Source organism: Dysidea avara, chromosome 8 (genome assembly GCF_963678975.1).
Source record: "Dysidea avara chromosome 8, odDysAvar1.4, whole genome shotgun sequence".
NCBI classification, from domain to species: domain Eukaryota; kingdom Metazoa; phylum Porifera; class Demospongiae; order Dictyoceratida; family Dysideidae; genus Dysidea; species Dysidea avara.
Window position 1 is genome coordinate 3,820,663 of NC_089279.1, and position 23,419 is coordinate 3,844,081.

General features: G+C 38.0%; 2 protein-coding genes across 2 annotated transcripts in view; one reads left to right on the plus strand and one right to left on the minus strand.

The window, feature by feature from the left end:
- The window catches only part of LOC136263058 (serine/threonine-protein phosphatase 4 regulatory subunit 1-like), a 31,390-nt gene extending 10,165 nt beyond the window's left edge, over positions 1 to 21,225 (minus strand). The window contains exons 1-10 of the mRNA XM_066057513.1: positions 21,212 to 21,225; positions 21,045 to 21,095; positions 20,799 to 20,913; positions 20,599 to 20,702; positions 16,096 to 16,244; positions 14,638 to 14,781; positions 14,353 to 14,457; positions 12,545 to 12,610; positions 8,576 to 8,734; positions 2,445 to 3,533 (exon numbers count right to left, since the gene is read on the minus strand). Coding sequence (XP_065913585.1) covers positions 2,445 to 3,533; positions 8,576 to 8,734; positions 12,545 to 12,610; positions 14,353 to 14,457; positions 14,638 to 14,781; positions 16,096 to 16,244; positions 20,599 to 20,702; positions 20,799 to 20,913; positions 21,045 to 21,095; positions 21,212 to 21,218 — 1,989 coding nt within the window. The 5' untranslated portion in view covers positions 21,219 to 21,225. The remainder of the gene's footprint in view (positions 1 to 2,444; positions 3,534 to 8,575; positions 8,735 to 12,544; positions 12,611 to 14,352; positions 14,458 to 14,637; positions 14,782 to 16,095; positions 16,245 to 20,598; positions 20,703 to 20,798; positions 20,914 to 21,044; positions 21,096 to 21,211) is intronic.
- Positions 21,226 to 21,265: 40 nt separating this feature from the next.
- LOC136263070 (phosphorylase b kinase regulatory subunit beta-like) overlaps positions 21,266 to 23,419 on the plus strand; it is a 28,078-nt gene continuing 25,924 nt past the window's right edge. The window contains exons 1-4 of the mRNA XM_066057525.1: positions 21,266 to 21,404; positions 21,664 to 21,793; positions 21,840 to 21,939; positions 22,920 to 23,027. Of these exons, the coding sequence (XP_065913597.1) occupies positions 21,296 to 21,404; positions 21,664 to 21,793; positions 21,840 to 21,939; positions 22,920 to 23,027 (447 nt within the window). The 5' untranslated portion in view covers positions 21,266 to 21,295. The remainder of the gene's footprint in view (positions 21,405 to 21,663; positions 21,794 to 21,839; positions 21,940 to 22,919; positions 23,028 to 23,419) is intronic.

Here is a 23,419-nt window from a genome sequence, read left to right on the forward strand (position 1 = left end):
GATGAAGCACACTCGGAAGCACAGGTAGAATTGCATCACGAATCTACCGTTCAGCCATGTCCCGAGGTAAGGCCCAAGAAGAAGCGTCGGTCGAGGAGTGATGAGCTGGAAGTAACCAAGAAGAAGTGTCAGACGAAAGCAATGGCAAGGAAAAGAAGCGGCGCCGATGAAACACAGCCTGAAGAATCCCAACCTAAGAAAAAGCGCCAGATGAAAGTTATGAACGATTTCTCTCTGGTTCTTCCATCACTCACTGGAGTAGCCATCTTCGCATCACTGCTTTCTCACCAACTATCGATTTTGCAAGGCCATACAAAATGTGACATAACGTGTTTATTGCGGTCATCAACACTATAGGAAATTACAAAGATATACGATAATAAGCGGGGTGCTCTACGCGCTCATTTTATACAGGCCTATTGAGCGTTAGACACTCTCCCTCCCTACTATTATTAACTCTTGGTATTATACATATCAGCTGCGACACCTTTTCTTTTATTGTATAAAGGTGTTCAAGTCTTTAATGTGGAGATTTTAAAAATGAAATACAGGCATTGTGCAGTGTGTGTGTGTGTGTGTGTGTGTGTGTGTGTGTGTGTGTGTTGCGCTACTGCTTAATGAGTGTGCGTAGTATGTATGAGAATAGTAGACATTCATTATCCAGGCAGCTACTCCACTCCTACCCCCCTACACGCTACACTGGTTAGGGTGTGGGGGCCAACCACAGTGTCCAATACACTACAGGTACCCAGCACAACAATAGCATGTGTGTGGTGCTCATAGTGGATATCATTTGACACGACAAGTGGCTATACTCAGAACAAGTGGGTAGCTCATAAACAACGTTAATGGTTGTGGGAAGTACGAACAAACAAAAAAGAGAAAAATGTGGATCCCATGTATGTTGGGACCAAACCAATAGTGTCCTGATTATCAAGGTGTCCTGATTATCAAGGTGTCCTGATTATCAAGGTGTCCTGATTATCAAGGTGTCCTGATTATCAAGGTGTCCTGATTATCAAGGTGTCCTGATTATCAAGGTGTCCTGATTATCAAGGTGTCCTGATTATCAAGGTGTCCTGATTATCAAGGTGTCCTGATTATCAAGGTGTCCTGATTATCAAGGTGTCCTGATTATCAAGGTGTCCTGATTATCAAGGTGTCCTGATTATCAAGGTGTCCTGATTATCAAGGTGTCCTGATTATCAAGGTGTCCTGATTATCATGGTGTCCTGATTATCAAGGTGTCCTGATTATCAAGGTGTCCTGATTATCAAGGTGTCCTGATTATCAAGATGTCCTGATTATCAAGGTGTCCTGATTATCAAGGTGTCCTGATTATCAAGGTGTCCTGATTATCAAGGTGTCCTGATTATCAAGGTGTCCTGATTATCAAGGTGTCCTGATTTTCCAAGTCAGTTTACTAAGGGATACTTTTAACTAAGTGTTTGGATTATGTACTGTAGGTGTCCTCAAGTGTCCACATTAACAGTCTATAATCACAAGTTATGTAGGTTACTAAGGGATCACATGCTCTCATGACAAAGATCACGTGTGACACTTACATGATACTAAATAAGGTGGAAAATATTACAGTTACTATTATTAGCAAACTTAGAAACAACAAGGCTTGTGGGAGCACATAGGAGATGCAGTTGAAATTTGACAACAATTATCAGTTACAACTTCATTACAAAGTGGAGCAGAAATTTGTGTGCGTATGTGTGTGCATATGTGTGTGTGTGAAGCATCATACACACACACACATATGCACACAAATTTCTGTCAAAATCACAAACTGTCAAAATCACAAACTTCCTTGGTGATTGTTACTTCTGTACAAAGTACTTAGCCACCAAGTTCATCAGATTAGAACAAGTCTACTAAACAATGCACATATAGACCATCTGTCTTTTGTCTATATACACAACCCACCATGACATCATTGTAACCATGACATCATTGTAACCATGACAGTTAATTAGTCATGCCGCTTCTAATGCTTGAGACATGTGAACAAGCATCCACTTAATGCCATAATTAGGTGCTGTTGGTTTATTAATTTTGTTGTTGCTATCACTCTTAGCACCTACCCGTATAGTAAAGCTGCTTCTCCACACAAGCCAATGCAAATTTCCCAAACTATGTAGTTTACTCTATGACCCAAGGCTTACCATATCTATTTATGGTGGAACATTCTTAAAGTAATGTAGAGTATGGGAAGCCAGATCCTAATAGAAGTTTGGGGCTCTATTGACTTGTTAGACAAGTATACTCTATAGCTGTTAAGAGAACTAGCCATGGAATAAGCAGGTGGCTACATCAGGCAACTCACTTTGTACACAAATGATACAATTGGGGATTCAAGTTGGCTGTTTTAGACAGGTGAACTTACTACACAATGACCTTATTAATTCAGCTGCAGAAAACACAAGACACTTTACCTGTTTGGATGCCAAACTCTCTTCACTTCCAGTACAAGTAATATCCATATCAACTTGACTGGAACGTTGCAAGTGGCCAGAGAGCTCAAAATTACTATTATCATGATTATCAAATGTCACTATTCCGCCCATACTAAATGGTATATCTGAATGTGATGTGATCTTAACTCTTGGAATGAGACAGGATATCATTCCTCCGTCTGTCTGTGAGTCGCCAGAAGATGGTGATGTGTTCCACCCAGATTGTATCTTATTGTTAATAAATTGCAGCTGGTTGCCATTAGCGGTACTAACAGATGGCGTTGTGTTACTGAGCGATGAGAGTTGCTGTCCGATGGCGTCATCTTCATGTACGTCAATCTCGGTTATCTCAATTATCTCCTCACCAAGCTCATTTGTGACAACACCTGAAACAAGAATGGGACTAGTTCTGTGGTCCTCAGCCTCGTCATCGCCATGGTGACCAATTTGCAGGGTGTTTTCACTGTCAGCAGATGCATCATGAGCGTCGCCATCTTTGCTAAGTTGGTCAGCCATATTGGCTGCTTCTTGGAGAGAAAAGTTAGGCGAATCACTTCCTTCGTCACTTTCAGTATCAGAAGTCTGTGTTAAAACTGATAATCCTTCCTCTTCATCATTCTCCATATAACTATCACTCATTGATAAGTGTACATGCAGGGTAGGTTTTTCTGTTGTAACAGTTTCCGTTTTCTCTTCTAGTGATAACTTCTCCAGGTCGAGACTGTCGATTTGTGGCAGAGGGGTCCGCCAAAAGTTGAACGTACTAAATTCTACTGATTCTAATATTTCTGTTGAGGATACATGGATTTTTACTGACTCCATTTGCCGAGCACAGTTACTACATTCTACCTTAACATCAGTCAAAGTACTAGTACTGCTACTGCTTGCGGTACATGGTGGTGTAGATAATGGTTTGTGCCTTTCACTGTCTTCTTCTGGACAGTGGTCTTCTACTTGTGATTGGTCTGGTGAAGCCTTCTCCATATAGTCTTCAGTGGCGTAATATGCATCTGGGTCATAGAATGTTGATATGAACGGTCCAAGTGATTGGTATGCTGCTTTTCTCACCTACACAAAGTGTGACAGCTCATGTACACAAACATTTGTAGTAAAGATATACAGACTTCGTAACCTTGTTAATAAGATCACCTCATTATAGTGACCATGTCAAGCAGGTCCCAAACATAGCTAAGGTGTACTTCATTAATAAGACCACCTTGTTATTGTGTCCATATTATTTGGCCATATTAGCAAGGCTTCTTTGTACAATAAAGTCACCCCATTCTATAGGACTCAAATATTATGGACAACAATGAAAAGAAAGTCTGTAGTCCCACATACCTGTTACTCCCATATGTATCAGGGCCACCTATTGGACTAAAATATATACGTATATGGTCACTATAATGAGATGGTCTAATTAATGAGGTCATGAAGTACACCTTAGCTGTGTTTGGGAACTACTAGACATGGTCACTATAATGAGGTGGTCTTATTGATGAGGTCATGTAGTACGCTTGGAACCTACCTGACATGGTCACTATAATGAGGTGGTCTTATTGATGAGGTTATGTAGTATGCTTGGAACCTACCTGACACATATGGTCACTATAATGAGGTGGTCTTATTGATGAGGTTTACACTTTAGCTATGTTTGGAACCTACTTGACATGGTCACTAAAAAGTGGAGGTCTCATTAAGGAGGTCATGCAGTACACTTGGAACCTGGTCACTGTGGTCATATTATGAGGTCATGCAGTACACCTTGGGACCTCCATGGTCACTATAATGAGGTGGTCTTATTAATGAGGTCATGAAGTACACCTTAGCTATGTTTGGGACCCACTTGCAATACACCAGGACTTACTCAGGGGGTGAGTTTTCTATACACCATTTACACAACAATTTGAGAAGGGGATCAGAGAGGTAAAAAAGGAAAACAAAATTCCCAAAGAAAACCCCAGCTGAACAGCTGTGTAATTTGTTATTGTAATTCTAGAGGCTTCAGTACAAAGGTAACATCACTACAGGATAAGCTACTAGCTCTAAGTGACAAACACTTACACAAACAATTAGTATTATACAAGGAGACTGGACTGTACATTACGATAGACAGGATATAGTTCAGTGCTTTACTGTATTAGGAAGTAGGTGGCTTGAAGTACAAATTACCCAGCTGTCTAAATCATTACAAATTTGTAATCCACAATCATAACAAAATTAATGACGATTAACATTTCCTTCCATGTTCATGACAACCAATTTTGCTTCATGGAAATTGGGTGGGTCAGCAATGATGTCTGCATTAGAATTGGTGCCTTAAATGCAATTGGGGTGATACAAGAAATTTAACTTAATTTTTTTACACTCCCAATAAGCCCCAAACTACTAATATTCTACTAGGGTTTATCTCAATTGTTCTTTGTGTGCAATACAGTGAGTCATGTGGAGCCTCTTTAAATAGTGGACAATAGACTACATGCACTGTTGAAAACATTCTAAAAACACGTGATAATTTAACACGTGTTGTCACATTTTAATACGTCACAATGGTGAATGACTGCAATAAAAGTACGTAGAAAATACGAATCTCAGAAAATAGACCACTTACCAGTATTTCTTCCAGATCGATAGATTCCTCTACCTGTATAGAATAGTAGCTGGAAAGAAGAGCAGAGTCCGTAGTGTTTGTGGCGAATTATAACTCGAGCTGCATTAACTAATCTACTTGACATGGTCACTATAATGAGGTGGTCTTATTAATGAGGTCATGAAGTACATCTTAGCTACATTTGGGACCTACTTGACATGGTCACTATAACCAAACACAGCTAAGGTGTACTTCGTGACCTCATTAATAATAAGACCACCTCATTATAGTGACCATGTCAAGTAGGTCCCAAACATATCCAACACAAATCAAGCAGCAACAGAGCATGAGCTACAGTCAATTAAGCAATCAACAAGTGGACAATAGGAATTGATTGGAATTGACAGACAATTAAAATAAAATCATGGTAGATGAAAAAATTAAACAACATTTTCTGATTTATTGAAGCCATTCACCTTATTGTGGTGTTGTATTATTGTATAGTTGGTTAACCAGGTAAATCTTCTGGGAATTGGGCAGGAAACAAAAAGAGGAATAAACATATTCTCTGATTCTCACAATGGTCCTCCTGAAGTTGTTGGTAGTGAAGGACTCATTCTTGGAATAGGGTATATCCTAGTGTAGCCATTGATCACTTACAACAGGTTGTCAGCAATACACTGTCATCTTTATTATCAGTTTATTTCCTTGTACAAATAATTTTTTTCAAGAGATCATTTATTACACAAGTGGTCCTATATTAAATGTATACAGTAAGATCTATTGGAACCAAATCCTTTGTCAATGTTATTGAGGGGTTAAAAAATCCTTTTCCACTGTGTAATTGCATAATACCGTAAAGTTGGGTTAAGCGCGTGTGCTTATAATTTTTGGAGAAAATCTTTTGTAAAATTATACTATCTGTTAGGCGCATACACCTAATAAATAATTTTGGTGAGTGTAACATGGAATCACTACGTTGTAATAGAGTAGTTAATAGTTTGTGCTGGTCACCACGCCGATATTAGACTCCATTGCTGGGTGAAATCCTTCGTGATGAACAAGATTATCACTATCCAGATGGCTGATTTGCTGTATACATAGCGAAGAGAGACCTCAAGGGAGACGTAAGTGCTTGAGGAGACATTAATTTTTCAGTACTTTCAGCTTTTCTTACCATTTCTTGCTGTGCGTAGCTTTATCATCACATTTTTCCATGTGCGCTTATCATCCATCGTTAATTACAAGAAATGTGTATGCGCTTAACAGATACATGTGCTTAACAACCTGACTCTACGGTATGCCTAAATGTCCTGATTTTCCAGGTCAGTTTACTAAGGCATACTTTGGGACCTTAACTAAGTGTTTGGATTATGTAGGTGTCCTCAAGTGCCCACATTAACAACTTGGGAACCAACCAATAGTGTCCTATTATCAATGTAATTTTCCACCATAGTTTGATACCACCTTTACTGGATTATATACATACAATAGGTGTTCTCAAGTGACCAGGATTTGAATGTGATACAGTATAGCTGATATGTGAAACATCAATGGGTTAACAATGGAATAAAATTTTCCAAGCCACTTACTAGATTTCAGTGAAATCTGATTACTGGACAAAGAGTAATTGATTGCACCTTTTGAGTACTTTCAGTAAGATGCAGCTACAATGTTTATGAGTTATAAACAGTAACATTAGTACAATTGAGATATATTAGAAACCCAGACAGCATATAATTTCAGCTTCACCAAAAAAGGGTATAAGTATGCTAATCACATTATATTGCATCAAGTGTCTCAGCTGACTAGCTGCACAGAGTTAGACCATACATAATCCGTGTACGTTCACCTAAGCCCTTGCTTCCACCTGCTTTGTACAGCTGTGTGAAGCATTTAAAAAATTGTTTATCAAAAAGATATTTGATACATGAGCTAAACTATGAGGCTAACATTACAACATCCCATACATTTAGTATGGACTAATCCACACCCCATACATGATTAGTAGTGATAAGCAATATTTAGTGGTGTGTAATATCAGTTGATCTTGACCATGGGAAATACCAAGGGATTCAAGAGTCTTTTAATGGACCACGCTAGGGTAAAAATGCATACAACTTTTATTCAAAAATTTTATATAAATTATTTGAGGGCCTGAAGGATGGTGCTAACAAGAACAACCTTGGTACGTATCACTGCAACACGGATGGTACTATTCTGTTACTTAATATTTTGTTAAAACCCTTCAACCACCATAGCTGCCATATGGTGACCACTCACCCACAGAATAAAAATACACTTTGCTATAAACTGTGTCATGTGTTCCATAGCAAGATGTGCTAGTAGTGAAACATACATACCATGCCCATAGGGGTCTGTTTACAGACTAGTGCTTGTTTCGCACAAAGGGTTTTAGTAAGTCGTTTTTCGAGTTGATAAGTACTCTTTGTTAATAAAGAAGGTCTTATACATCAATAAAGACTAGTAGAGTCAACAGTTGACTTCTTTATCCCGAACCTGGCACGGTGGACACAACTACATATACAATATTCATTTGCAATATCAAAAGTGGGTGGAAGAAACCTGTTTGAAAAGTTGGACAAAGGCGAAAATTCTATGACTGGACCTGGGCAGTCTTGAACCTGCAGCCATCCGATTTACGCTCAATCCAATGTGCACTACAACACTCTTGGTAAGTTGTGCCATTCAGATCCTTCCTACAGTGTACAAACACAGCTAACCAAACCCTTAGGAGTACTGACATGAAACAGATAGTCTAATTCCCCTTATAAAATATAGTAATAGTCAAGGTACAATGCTACAGGTGTTAAGGAACCAGTTGAAACTCTACAACAATTGTCTCAGTAACAAGTGACCTGATTTTCGGGGAAAAAAACAATTAACCATTTGGCATAAATGCTAAAAGTAACACTGGCCAATGGTGGCTATATCTTGTACTCCTGATGCTCCTGAAAGGTCACAATTGGCTTGAAAAATATCACCTGCACATTGCCATAGCTGACAAGTCATTACCATTTTAAATATAAAAATATTGTTTATCTACGAAGGCACATTGTGACTAAAAAGAAGGTCAAGTCACAGATACAGCATACACAAAGAAGTGCCTTTTAAACCTTTTATACTCAGTACAAAGCATTTTCATAACGTCTTTCTCACATCAAAGAACTCCATTGCATTTCTGTTAACTTGAAATGACCATAAACACTGTAATACACTAAGGACTCCTCATGCAATACTTTAAGTTCACATGACAAAAAATGCCTATAAGAAATCAATACTTTCCTTCCTGGTAATTTAATACAGTGTGTATATACGGAAACTTGCTCACATGGCAGCAATCATACGAACACAATTTCGGGGAATCAGGTGTGTACACACAGAGCTCTGGCCTGCAGCTTTCAGTGGAGATGTATTACAGAATTAAGACATGCGCTGCTTTGTTTCACACAGTGATACACAATATCACACCTAACAGGAGCATTAGTAATTGTCTTACCCATCTAGAAGGGTCATTGAGAAGTAGTAGGAATGCTGGTGTAAGTTTCTCTTTCCGTGTTGACTGGATGCTAGCGTAGGAGACGTCAGTAAACACATCCGCACACGCCTTTCTCACACCCCAAACTTCATCCTTGCACAAGTTGAGGAACAGTGGAAACTAGAGGAAAGAGAACATCTTAATAGTGTGTGTTCTATTAGAGTATATTAGTAGAACATTTCAAAAATTTCTTCATAACCACAAAGCCTTTTCATCCCCATTTTGAAGTTTCTTTCATCTAGTTTGTGCACTATTATAAAATATCTACGGGCAGAAATATACATTTTATGTGGAAATGTCTCAAAATTGCAGTATTTTAGCATATTTCCTGGGGGGGGGGGGGGGGGGGGGGCATACCCCAGACCCCCTAGTTTCAACATGCTTCACATGCTGGGAGGTGTGCTTTGCACACCTCCACCTAAGAGATTAGTGCCTCCACCCAAGAGACACTATTATCAGTACAGTAGTACTGTATATTAGGGATCATGAAAGTTGCACTTTTTCAAAAAAGTATCACTCTAAAAAACTGCCTCACGATAGCTTCATGGCACCATGGCAGTATTGGACCATTGGCTAATCCCGAAAGTGCTTTTAGTGCGACCTGTAATGCTTCCATGCAAAAAAGTAAAAAAAACAAGTATAAGGAACAAGTTGATGTTATATGCTACTTCTAAAACCAGGTGCCCATGCATTTAATAGTATCCTGCCATAGCTAAATAGGCAGTTAATCAACCATGTATATAATTTTAGTTAATGCTCTGTTGTGTGCTATTATTAATTAATTAGATTTGCAAATAATTTAGTGTATTTCGTTATCCATGAACATTATTTTGTAACTCGGTACTTACATTGCTATGCACTGCTAAGGAAGCGTAACTCTAATAATGAACTTTAACCCACAAACCCGCAAATTTTGGACAGAAGTATCTTCTCAACTGTTTTATAGTGCGTCTATCATGTTTTCTCATGTGAATCATTTAGAGAAAGCCTCAAGGCTGCTGTTCATTTTCATTCGCATATACACAGGGCATGCTCCCTTTCTCCTCAAAGGAATTTATTGTTTCTGGTAGCCTATGAAGCCAGATACACTGTTTTTTGGTTGTTTTGTACTCACACAGCCCATTGTGAAAGGTATTCATAACATCTCGATTCACCTGTTTTTGAAGCTGGCACAAATAAACTGCCTCAAAGTGAAAGCTTACCTGCTGGGAAGGTTTATACTGGTTCAGTGTAGCTTTCATATATAACAATAGAGGCTGGTTTACTGAAATTGTTTTCATAAAAAGTGTGTGTGCGTGTGTGTGTACCAACCTATCTCTACCTCTGTTTGTCTGTACGCACCTGCATGAGCAAAATTGTGAAATGGTAAATGCATGTAAGAAGTAAAGTGAAATGAAGTCTGTATTAAACTTCTGCACAGGTGAACTTTGCTCTGAGGTGGTTTCTTTTCGGCGGTCTGAAATACGGTGTGTTAACTTTCCTCAGACTTTGTGAATTACCTTCCCTTTGGGTTTTACAGGATTTAACAACTAAAAACAATGGTGCAGGCCTCGTAGACTACCAGGAATAGCCTATTTCTTTGAGTTGAAAGGTATACGAACAAAAATGAAGAGCAGCTTTGAGGCTTTATCAAGAGAATTTGTGGGAAAAATCACAATAGTCCAACTATATAAAAAGTTTAGAAGATACTTCCATTTGTAATATGTTGTTAAAGCGGTTTGTGTAACAAGCACTTAATTAGTAGTGCCAACAACGTATTTTAAGAATTACGAAAACAGGATTATTGCAAAACCAAAAACCTATTGGCTAAAATAATAACATAGTTGGTTAATTCCAGATGAGTTTGGTGCCTGGTTTTTTAAAATAACACAACATTAACTTGTTTTCATATAAGCTGTTTTGCTCACGTGGGTGTGGAAAGACAAACAAATATACAAACATACAAACACACACACATTTTTTGGAAAACAATTTCAGTAAATCAGGTGTGCACCCACAGCCGCCAGCCGGCATATGCCTGGTATACTCAAGCAGGAATGTAACAGGAATTATAGAAACAAAAAGTAGGGAAACAAGGGAGGTCACCTACACCTGCAGATATACTAGTGGACAATTAATCCCTAATTCAGTCTGTAGTCATGATGGAAGTAGAGATTAAATGTCCACTAGTATATCTGTAGGTACAGATGACCTTCCTTCCTTGTTTCATCACTTCTAATTTCTACGATAAACTTATAATTTTTCCTGTACTTGTCCATTAATTTGTAATTTATTTTATTGATAATGAAGATTGTTTTGGATATAACAATTTTGGATAGTACTGTACATACAGTCAACCTTTCCGTATTGAAATATGTATAAAGAGTCTCTTAATAAAAGGTAGCATTTGACTTTAACAGCAGTCAAATTTAATGCATGCTATCTTATTCTCAAATGTACTTAATCGCTTATTAGAGTACATGTACCTGTATACGTGACTGCTCTATTAGAGTATTTTGATCTAAAACTGCCCTGCAGTACACACCAGCAAACCCAACTCTAAACATAATCCTTTATGGCTTCATTTTATACACTTTTGATTAGTTTGGACTGTAAAACAAAATCTAAAATTAGTCACAGACAGAGTTAGGGTTGTTACACTAAAAAGGTAACTAGTTACGCGATGTAGCGCACTACAGAACTTTACATATTACTTACTGAAAAAAATAACGAGTTACATATTACTCACTACTCTGAGGGCTGTAACTAGTAATAATATTACATATTACATTTGTTCGTTACAAACTATAAAGTAAGTCCAACCTTCTAAATACAAGCTACCAGCCTACAACTACAAGTGACACGAGCGAGACACGTGTTTCGGGTGTAGTTCAGCCACAGATACATACTTTGTTGTTGTATCTTGGCCTCAAGGGCACTCCCCATACACTATCATTCTTTTTCCATGCCTATAACGCTATTGTCTGGACCCAAAATGTAATCAATCACGTGCCTGGATACAATGCGCCTTAAAAGGAAGTAACGCGTTACATTCGTTACAATTTCCGAATGTAATATCCGTTACATACTACTCGCTACTTTGTCATGTAACGCATTATATTCCTCGTTACAGTAAAAGTAATATTGTTACGTAACGCGTTACCCCCAACTCTGGTCACAGACATGCACACTGATCCATTTAGCAAGCATTACTATTTTTCCTCAGGAGGTCAAGTATACAGGAAACTGGTGTTCTGTGTACAGTACTCAGCTGGTGTAGTGGAAACATGGACATTGCTTTTGATAGAAAGTAACTAGCTATTATTGTGAAAAACCTCCATGAATAACCATGTTTTAAGTTTAGCAATTAAATTTTTTGCTAAACCTATAGTTTTGTTTAGGCCATGTATCTTTCACACACAGACATAAAATTTATAAAACTATTATAGGATGTCATGGACTACTCATTTACAAACAGGAACTATAACCTTTGGGAATGTGGTTAGTAAAACAAGTTATTCAGTAATTTTAATTATACAGAATATCAAAATTAGCTGTCTGTACAAAGGGGTGCAGGGTGAGTTCACGGTGGCAATCCTATACTAAATTTGGTGCTTTAATCTGCCATGATGATCAAATCCATAAGGGACCAGACTACTATGAACAATAATATCAACAAACACAAAATTGTGGTGTAATACTATGAAAACCACCAAATTGTTTTTATGAGTTGCAGGATGCTTTCAAATAATTTATTTGTGGTGTGTGTGTGTGTGTGTGTGTGTGTGTGTGTTCTATTAGGATTTTTGGGGAAAAAACATGTGGGTGATTTCTATTGTGAGCCACTACTGTGGTTTGTGGTTTTCTTAATATAGGATAGTGTATATCCAGGAGTACATATGTAGCTCATAATCTAAAATAGAGAAAAGTGAACCTCACAACGTAACTCACCACATGTTCCTCTGCACTATCATCATCCAATACAGCACAAATGTCCTTACAACAAACTGCAAACGCCTGCACAATAATACAATAAGTTCATATAACAGTTTCAACTGCATCATGTGTGGTAGTTGTTCCCATTGAAAATGGTGTATATGAAATTCGTAAAAGTTGCTAATTGTATCATACAGTACAATAGTATTGTATAGTAGGGGTTGGTAAGAAATCATATGGCTTTGTGGATTTTCGCACCTTAAAAAACGGCCTTGCAATAAGTTTTACCCAATAAAAACACGTGGAATGCAGGTTATAATGATGCTGTACTTTGGGTAAACAAAGTAAAAAGTTGAATATTTCGATGTACAGTGAGTTTTAAAAATTCACCTACATTTTGTCTGCCAGCCTGCCTGCTATAAGACGCGGTAGCACTAGGTGTACGGCTCCAGAAATTTCAGACAGCCAAGGTAATGACGGCGGATTTGCGAATCTGTTGTTCCGATTATGTTCTGTCCACCGCACCATGCTGTTTGCTTTCATCATTCATTCGCTTCTTTGTTCTTCTCGAAGGATAATTAATAGTTGCAGTGCTTAATAGTTGCGGCTAGCGCCACATCCCAAACACGTGATTTTAACAAAGGTGTGAATACGTGTACGTAACATGAGGGTGAACGGGTGTAGCTCCAGCATTTATTAATGATGGGTAGTCATTCTATACAGCTTAGTTACCAGTTTAGCTTTTTTTGTGAGGTAGCTAGTTAATAATATCTGTGAGGGGCGGATCCACCTCAGGATCCAGACTTCTAAAATCGAGGGTTCCACTCTTATAATGGTGGACTCTCCAGCAATGTTTTACTGTAAAATCATCAACATTAAGGCCATTAGAAATGCAGCTGAAGCCTTAAACAGTTGCTGTAATAGCTTTAAACTGAAGACAAAATGATAATTATTTTTTAGAGGTACTTATTGCGTACGAAGGTAAAAGATAGCTGCTTCAAGTGATATTTGTACTATGTGGAAAATAAAAACAGTACAATATAGCTAGCTAGCTAGACAAAAAAGTAAACAAACTAGCTATTTTAAAATTTTAAAAGGAAGTAGTTGATATAATATATTATACACTCTACAAAAAGTAAGGAAACAAGCTCAAAACTGTTACAGCTGAAAGGAGAAATGATCCAGCAGGAAAAGATAAGGAAACAAGATTAGACAACTACTTGCTAAAATGAGACACACTTTAATCCCTACTTTTGGCTAATTTGATGGTCTCATTTCAAGATGCTAGCCAAAATGGTAGGCATTAAAGCGTGTCTCATTTTAGCAAGTACGTAGTTGTCTAATCTTGTTTCCTTAATTTTTCCTGCTGGATCATTTCTCATTTCAGCTGTAACAGTTTTGAGCTTGTTTCCTTGCTTTTTGTAGAGTGTATAATATATTATATCAACTCCTACTTCCTTTTGAAATTTTTTAAATAGCTAGTCAAATTTGTGAAAGCTTTCTTTGTGTCTGGGTTTACAATAAACACAGCGAAATCTTTTACTGAGGTAGTGAACTTTGGTAAAAACACATGATGGTCTCAGACCTGTGGAGGTTTTCAAAGTGTCTTAATGATCTGAACTCTTACAGTAGGTTTCATCCAGTTGCTGGCAAACACTATACTCCCTAATAGTACACACATTAATGTGAATGAGTGGATTTATTCAATAGAACTTGTATCCAAACTATTCAGTTATATTACTACCAACTAAGTTTGATGCCGTGTTAATACTTATGGTCCAATTAATCCACACCGTCACTAAGTACTCTAAATAATGCCTCACCTTCCTGACATGAAACATGCCATCACAGCTTAGCCCCTTGAACAACGGCACAAACTCCTTTATCATTACATCTCTCCCGATGAACGGTGAGATCTTACTGATTAACTAAACCAGGAAAGATACATTTCAGGATTATTACAAATATGAAATTCTCTGCTTCTCAAAAGCATAACAATTAATGTCATTTCAATGTCCCTAAACCGACACAAGTATAGAATGCTTTGTTGCCGACCAAATAATTTGTTATTAATACAGTACTTATAAGGCACAAAGGGATGTACTTACAGAGATGGCATCCATTCTGAGGTCGTGGTTCCCTTCACTGGTTAACAAGTGAACAATGGCTGAACACAGTAGCTGTAGTAGTAGCTCCTTAGCCTGCTCTTCTTCTAGTAAGTTGACAAGGCAGATGTGTGCTACCCTCCGTACCTGGTTGTGGTGATGTAAAGTGACATCATGTGGTATCAGAGGTATATGGGTGTGATATACTACTACACTACACACACGCACAGTGACACGCACGCACACACTACGGATAATATATACATATGTTGCACATGGATTGGAAACGTGCATATAAAATGTACTACGAATAGTAGCATGCTGTTCTGGTACTGCATGTTTGTGTAGGGTACTGGGTGATAGCAAAAGAAAAGATAGTTACTCAATTTAAAGAACATAACTGTGTTTTATTCTTTAGCTATTAAAACCCGATGTAGAATAAGTCAATACTGAATTATCGCGCAAATGTAATGGAAAGTTTGTGTGCGAATGTAATGGAAAGTTTGTGTAGGAAAATCATGGCAGTGGGAGCGCTTGGCACACGTGAAAGAGCAGTATCTGTTCTGTTTCTTTAGGAACTCAACGTGGTGAGTTGGCATCGTGTGAAGCTACACCACAGTGAAACATTCAGACAACTATACACCTGGCAACGGGAACTACCGATACGCACTCACAGAAACTCAAGCGGGGGCTCTTCATTCCATTACTATTCACTAGAAGAATAAGTACTAGAATCAGTTTCACATAACAAATAGTCTTCCTCTGCGTAAACGGCTAGTTTCACCATGAATTAAGTTTTCCCTGTAAACTTTATTACAAGGAATGCTTCACCGGTTCGTGCAATTTACGGAGTCGTTTCCAATTCATGTGCAACATATATATTATCCGTGCTACACACACACACACACACTACACACACACACACACACACACACACACACACACACACACACACACACACACACACACACACACACACACACACACACACACTACACATAGCAAACTGAACAAAGTAGCTATTGTAAGCATGCTCAAGTCTACCTAGTAAAATACTCAGCCACCTGTACAATACTCAGGTGCTCACATTAGTGCTAGCAAATTCTCCTGTGGGAAAGACTAATACCCTGTAGGAGCAAGTCTGCATTTTGTCTGGTAAGTAAAGGTGTGGGCACCCAACGTCTTAGTGAGATACTGACAGTAAATGAATGCCAGATGCCCATTTAACAACTGGGTAGAGTAGAGCAATGTTTCTCACTCAAGGAGGCAACAAAAATAAGTCGATACAAGTGCACACACACACACACACACACACACACACACACACACACACACACACACACACACACACACACACACACACACACACACACACACACACACACACACACACACACACACACACACACACACACACACACACACACACACACACACACACACACACACACACACACACACCTGGTCATGAACATCCCTCAACATTCTGATTGGTATCTCCATGATTCCCTCCTGCATCCTCTGCAGCTCCTCCTCGATATATCCTAACATGCTACTCTTCTCCAACAAGCTACTAATATTGTTCAACATTGACATCCGTATCACCGCCTCTGTAATACACAAGTTAAACTTTTGGCAACAAACCCTCCAAAATTAAGAATACAATACAAAGAAGATGAGATATGTTCTCAACAGATCAAGCTTCATATATTTAACCTCTTTTTAGTCCCAAAGTCTAGTAATAGAGAGGTTTGACTGTATGGCTTCTAAAATAGAGAGACTAGTGTAAAATGATATGATTCTCTCACAGTTGCAGAATGTTTCTGAAACGTATAGGGCCTTTTCGTCAAGTAGTAGTGTCTTGTTATCATCCATAAAGTTTTGTGGTTAGGCATTGCATAGTTTAACACTTAATTACGCTGTTTGTGGTAATTAATGTAGCTAACATACAATGGAATTTCTCTACAACAGACACCTAGGGACATGTTAGGACCTGCTGAGTGAAAACCCTACTTGTTTGTATAATTCTGTATTTGAGATAACGCCATTGAAATACATTGATTGATTGGTTGATTTACAATTTAAGCGGTTCCTCCTTGTTGGAGTACAAAAAACAATAAAAAGAACAACACCAGTACAGCAACAGAAACAACACAATTACAGTAACAAGAACAGCACAAAAATAACAATAAAACAAACACACTAAATACACATCAAACATTTACAAAGTGAAGCTGCAAGTCTTGAGTCATTATAAAAGTTGGTGAATAAAGTTTGTTCCATAATACTGTCATTAATTGGGTAAAAAACATGTAGTACATAAATAATTTACATGATTTAATCACTTCAGTAAATAGTAAAGGAAAAATTTGAATTGAAATACCAATAGATTTGCCTCTTCATGGAGAGTAAGAATATCTTTGTTTCGCTTCTGTACCATGAAGCAAAAGTGTATTTGGTTATACTCTAATTTCACCATGCCTTTTCTAAGCTTGAACAATCTTCTTGCTTAATAGCATGGGAGTATTAAGGCAAAAAACTATACCATGATGAAAAGCAGTTCATGGTGAATAGAATGACACAAGTCCCAACTCTATAACCCGTTAAACTCGAGAGTTATGATTAATTAAACAAGTACCTGTAATTCTCCCATATAGCCACTATACAAATTGATTGTTTTGCTCTTCTTGTTGTCTATTGCTATAACTCTGAAAGCACTTACCAGATAAGACTGAACTTTTAACAGCCTATTGGTTTTCCCCTCTAGACAACAAAAAAGACATAAAATAAAGCTTGAGGAAAATGCAAACAAGTTTGCTCGGCTCTCCTCTATCAGAGATGGAAATGCATGGAGCCAGGATCTGCTTCCTATTATGAAGGTTTTCAGAATCCTTAAAGAGGGTTTCACTATATTAGTTAACCTTTTAAATTATAATGTGAAAATTAATATTATATACCTTGTACTTAAGTTTATAACCTCTCAATGAACACTAGCCCTTCACAACACACCAAACATATCAATAATTCAGAACACACTAGGCTGTTGAGCACTCATTATACCTTCCCTAAAGAGCGGTAGAGCAGTGCAACACCACTCTACTTTACTCAAAACCTTTTTGGTGTGGTAATATGATTTAAAAAATGACTTTGATGTTGCTTTTCCTTTCAGTCCCATTAAAGAAGGGCAGACCGAGGATTAGGAAGGCGGACTTCGATTTATTTCTATACATGATCAGAATGCAACGTTTTGACTGCTCAAGCTACAGTAATTGCTAACTTTAAAAGTTGCTTAATGGCTGCATTCAGCCACCAAAAGCACAATAAATCATTGAGGAAATCAAGATGAGGGCAGCAGGGATGAGAGACTAATATATAAGTGTGTCCTGTAATGATATAACTCTAAATAGGGTGATGATTTCACAAGTGATTGGCACTCCTATTATGTACCCTAACCTTGTGACTTGAATGTATGCAATAATGTATATTGATCTTAGAGGAGGTCGGAAGCACTTCAAGCACTACTTTAAAATATTACGTTAATTGGGATCTTGGTACCAACAGCCACAGTTTGCTACTTTCTTTCACTCTTTCTGTACTCACCGCCTGGCTTCGCTCAGAGAAATTACTTAGAACGAGCCATACCTACACCATGCTGCAATGTTAGTGTGGCGCTGACACAATTAATAAACTCAAAGGGTAACTCTCGATGCTAGCAGCCATTTTGCCACTTGGTATGGCTTAGTTTCTGGACTAGGCAAGTATCATTGGCGCTCATCCAGGTATAGTATAGCTACTATGGTGTGGTGTTGACACCTGGAAGGGTAAATATTGATGCTAGTACCTACAGTGCCACTTCCTCTTGATCTTTCTTTGCCTGCTTCACTCAGAGAAATTTTCTAAACTACTTAGAACGAGCCAACATTGGTTTCTACACTATTTAGTGTCCCACCGACAATGTGGGCTCGGCTACCTACAATTAATTACCTCGGCCTGCATTCTTGGTAATTAATTTGTGGATAGCACTCGCCCACATCATCATCGGATCGCTAAATTGCATAGAAACCTTGTTGGTTCATTCTAACTATAACTTAGAGAGTATACCGTATAGCGGGAAAATTTCGGAAGGTTAAATTTTCGAAAGAGTCCTTGATTGGAAATTCGAAAAAATATTTTCGAAACAATGCCTCTTTATCGCGCCGCACCGTAGATAATTAATTCATGGAGGAAGCTAACAGTACATGGTTGTGTTCATCACATACATAGCTAGCTAGAATTTGCTGCTTTGATTGTTCAGTATAGCTAGATAAATGCCCAATCTGGCTTTGACAGAATCTCGTCTAACTACCCTAGGGTCTTCCTTAATTCGTAGGTTGAACCAAGTTGTTTGGCGGACTTCAATTTGCCTCAGAAGTCTGCGGATCGAGCTACGGATTGAGCCATAGCTAAGTACATGGTGTTATTCAGCCCATATAGATGTTTGCTGATAATTATAGTCTTTCCTAGTAATTTCTGGTCTCTCGAGCTCTTATAGGCTTCAAGACTCGTGGTGTCATTCGTGCTCACTCATATGCACGCGCATGGTAGTTATAGCTATATGGCTAGCTACTTGTGTGTGGCCCAGTGCCTAGCTGTAATACATTAGGCCTATAGCTAACTGATATTAGTAGAAACTATGCATGCGTGCACTCGCAAAAATCATTTATACATACCTAACTATACTTTCTTTGATTGTCATTTCAAAGCTGGGATATACTATTTTCGAAAACACATTGACATTTTCGATTTTTTCGAATATTTAACCTTTCGAAAATTTCCCACTATACGGTACTATATAGACCAACTGTCCCCACAGGAAGTGAGTCAAGTACGGCTGAGGGTTTTACTAAGGTACTAGTAGTTTTAGTACGGTAATATATTTTTAGTTCTAGTATACTAAAACTAAAAGGTGTTTTGGTTCTAAATTAAAATCAATGAACTTGAAAAACTAAAACAAAACCTTGAGAATTTTTGGTTCAAAACCTAAACCCAAGAGTAATAGTGGAGAGGCTATTATTAACTCTTGCTAAACTAAAGGAAAATTTCTTGAATTTTGGTTCTAATACTAGTACTAAATCAAAAGATTTCAAACCTGAAAGTGTATTCTAAAAGGCAAAGACCACTGCCAATTATCACAATTTATTGAAGTCTGCAAGTGAAGTCATAAAATCTTCATATCTTATTTACTCTTTGTTATGAAACAAAACTACTAAAACTAATACTAACTAAAACAATAGGTTTTTATAGCCATATTTGGCAGGGGATGTATCTTTTTTATTACAAGTCTGACCCGTGGCAATTAAAGAAACATACAGAATGAAAATGACACAAACAAATTATGAGAAAAGGTCCATTTCAAACACTACCTACAAAGTTTGGTCACAGTGTGCCAAATTCAAGCCACAGCAAACTAATATAAGGAACACTAACATGCTTGGTTACACAAGAATAAATCCCACCAATTTTGTCCAATAGAACTACATGCATACCAAACACCCACGCCCACACAAATGGCAGCAGGTGGCAAGGATTCCTACAATATTTGATACAACTATTAATATTTGTTGAATGTGGTTTATAGTTATGACTTGTACTGTGTGCATGCACACACACACACAGTGCGCATGCACGCGCACACACACCCAATTTGTATATAGCATAGTCACTTACACAAATTTCATTTTTTTTTTTGCATATTTTGATCGGCATGTTTACACTTGTAGCTACACTATATCGAACATATACACATGCACACCATAGACACACTACACATATACAAACACACTACACATATACAAACACACTACACATATACAAACACACTACACATATACAAACACACTACACATATACAAACACGCTACACATATACAAACACACTACACACATACTATGATACATAGTGACAAAACAAGAGTAACACAATACCTGTATCCCAGGCCAGTTTATCAGCAATGAAACAGAGCTTTTCAAACTCTGGGAAGTTGTAGATGGTATCAATAACAGATGGAATTTCTCTTACAGCTAAATCTCTAGATTGTAAAAGAGGACATTGAACTTATTACCTTTCGGTTACACACACATCAACCACATGCATTCATACACCTAAACCAATGTATTTTCTATACCTCTCAAATATTTCTTCAGTAGCATAAAACCTTTCCAGCCTCTCAAGCGGTGTTAGTGTGTCATCCAGAAGGTTTTCATCCAATGGAGACACAGGAAATCCCTCCTCTGCATCATCTACAAAACAATAGCTAACTAGGTCACCGTGTACTGTAAAAGGTGGCCCATTCTTATCAGTTTTACTTCAAATTGTATAAAATAAAAGATAACATGGTGATGTCTGTGATAAAGCGCGGCCAACTACTAACCGTAATCTTGTTCAAGGTCTGCGTCCACTCTGCTCAAGTCAAGCCTCAAGTCTATCGGGAATACAAGAACGAAAAATGTTACTCTGATAGTAACACAACACTAAGATATAGTTTACAGTATAATACTATCTCTATCAACCACTGGTACAAGCGACATAATTCCTTACCGGCCATCTTTTTATTAAATATCTCTAAATAATGCCTATTACATGCGCGTTTAATAGGGCACGTTTAGTACCCTGCTTTACGACATGCCTCAACGTTCAGTATTTGGCTTATCAGACGAGCCTGATGACGATAGAAGGACCAGGAAAGAAGTATTGACTCACTCTCAATTGTTAGATAGATATTACAATGAAGGTAAGCAGGGGGTGTTTATGAGAAACATCATGAAACATTGATGTCCAGTTTATAAATATGTAAAACGGACAATAGAATACATCAAATGCTTCAACTGTGCAAAATTAAACTTTTCAAGTTATTAAAATCATAGTTGTACGTTATAATAAATTCCCAGTTGTAAGTTTGCAACCCAGAATTTATCAATATAGTGGCAAGCCCCACTTACTCCAGAGGTGGGGAAGATCTATCTGTAATAACAATTTTCATGTCTTTCTAGTGTCTCACAGTATATTAACTCATCAAACTAGTACACTGGGCTTGTTCCCCAGAGGGACAAGTGGTCATGCACGTGTACGTGACAATGTGTACTGTGCAATGGCACTATGGAGTTTAGCTCTAGCATACAGGTAAGGGTGTACCTCATAGTTTACCATTCATTGTGTTCCACACCAGGCACATTGGTGATGACAAGGGCAGGACGTATGAGCTGGAACAGTCGGCGGTGAAATGTTTGCGAGGGATACTGTACTGTTATATGAGACAGGCAAGTAAGGTAAGACACTACTCTTGGGTGGTCATATACGTGAAGATAGAATTTCACTATGGCAGGAGATCTAAGTTCATCAGGTTTAATTTGATTAGGCTAAGTATGATCCTAATTCCTCCCACACAATAATCACCATTACCACAAATATTCATTGAATAACATTGTTTACATGTGGAAGTTGATCACACACATCATAGCCCTATGGTGTATGTTGCATGTGATTGCATGGCACTTAAAAATGGCAGTGAAGTCCTTTGTCACCTTCATGAGAAGTATGCATAGTGAAGCATTTGTTTCTTAGCTAGGGAAGCCACACAATCAAAGTGTTTGGATGAAGGAGAGTTGTAATTTATCTATTAATTTTGTGCATTTAGAATACTTGAGGTTGTTGGGCTTTTGAGACCACGAGATCTATGTGACCAACCTCCTCGGGGTAGGCTCTAGGTGGCTTTGTTTATATCACCCAATTAACATTAATATCTTAAGATCTAGTGAGTAACCATGTTATTTAATATGTAGTTAGTTGTATGCCTAGGCTTGAAAGTGTTGCATAGTTACATTGTGAATGTTAGTATTAGTCAGTTCTGCCGTCCATGTTGTCTTAAAGCTATATACGTTGCTGTGGCGTGAGAATAAATTTCAAAATTTGTGTACTAGATGTAAAATGAACCAACCAATGGTGACCTGATGATGTACTAAGAGATAGCTAGTGACATTATTAACTAAGTGCCTGGATTATGTGAACAGGTCCTAGTGCACACTTGTAGTATTCTCGGAATTCACTTGGCCTACTAATATGTCACAGTGAAAATTGGAGGGATTTGTTAAGCCACCATCACCATTCACTGTTTAGTGTACCTACAGCACTAGCATGCCAGAGCTAGAGTGCATGTGATTGATTGTTTTTTATTATTATTATTTAATGGAGGCATAAACTACTTGCTGATTTCTAAACATGAAGGTTGTTTTATTTTGTCATGTTCTAGGTGGAGCAGTTCAAGCTCAGCTGGTTGGAGGAAGATGCCCTTCACTCTCGGTTTGATCCATTTACAGGAGACCCAGTAACAGATGACACAAGTTGGGGTCACTTACAGGTCAGTAATTAGTGGACATTGATTCAGAAAAAGCCAAATGAGAGGGAGGGGACTTTTATTCAATTCTAACGGGGAAAAGCAGGGGCAAAGTCAATTTCCAGGAGGATGTAGGTCCCCTAGCCCCTCCAGTAAATATTGCTAGGACTCCTATTGTTGTACTACTATTAGAATTGTTCTGGGACAATAATAATTAACTCTTTCAGTCAAATCGTTGTATAAATAAGCTATCTGATTTTTAAATACTATAAATAAAGCTGGAGAAGCTGCCAAGCGGCAGTTATATTAGAGGTGTTTCATCCCCAATCCATCCATTATGTTACTTGCATGCTTGTTTTGTTTTACTTTGCTGCAGCAACAGAAGCCCTTGTCTTCAATCGATGGCTTGTCACGAG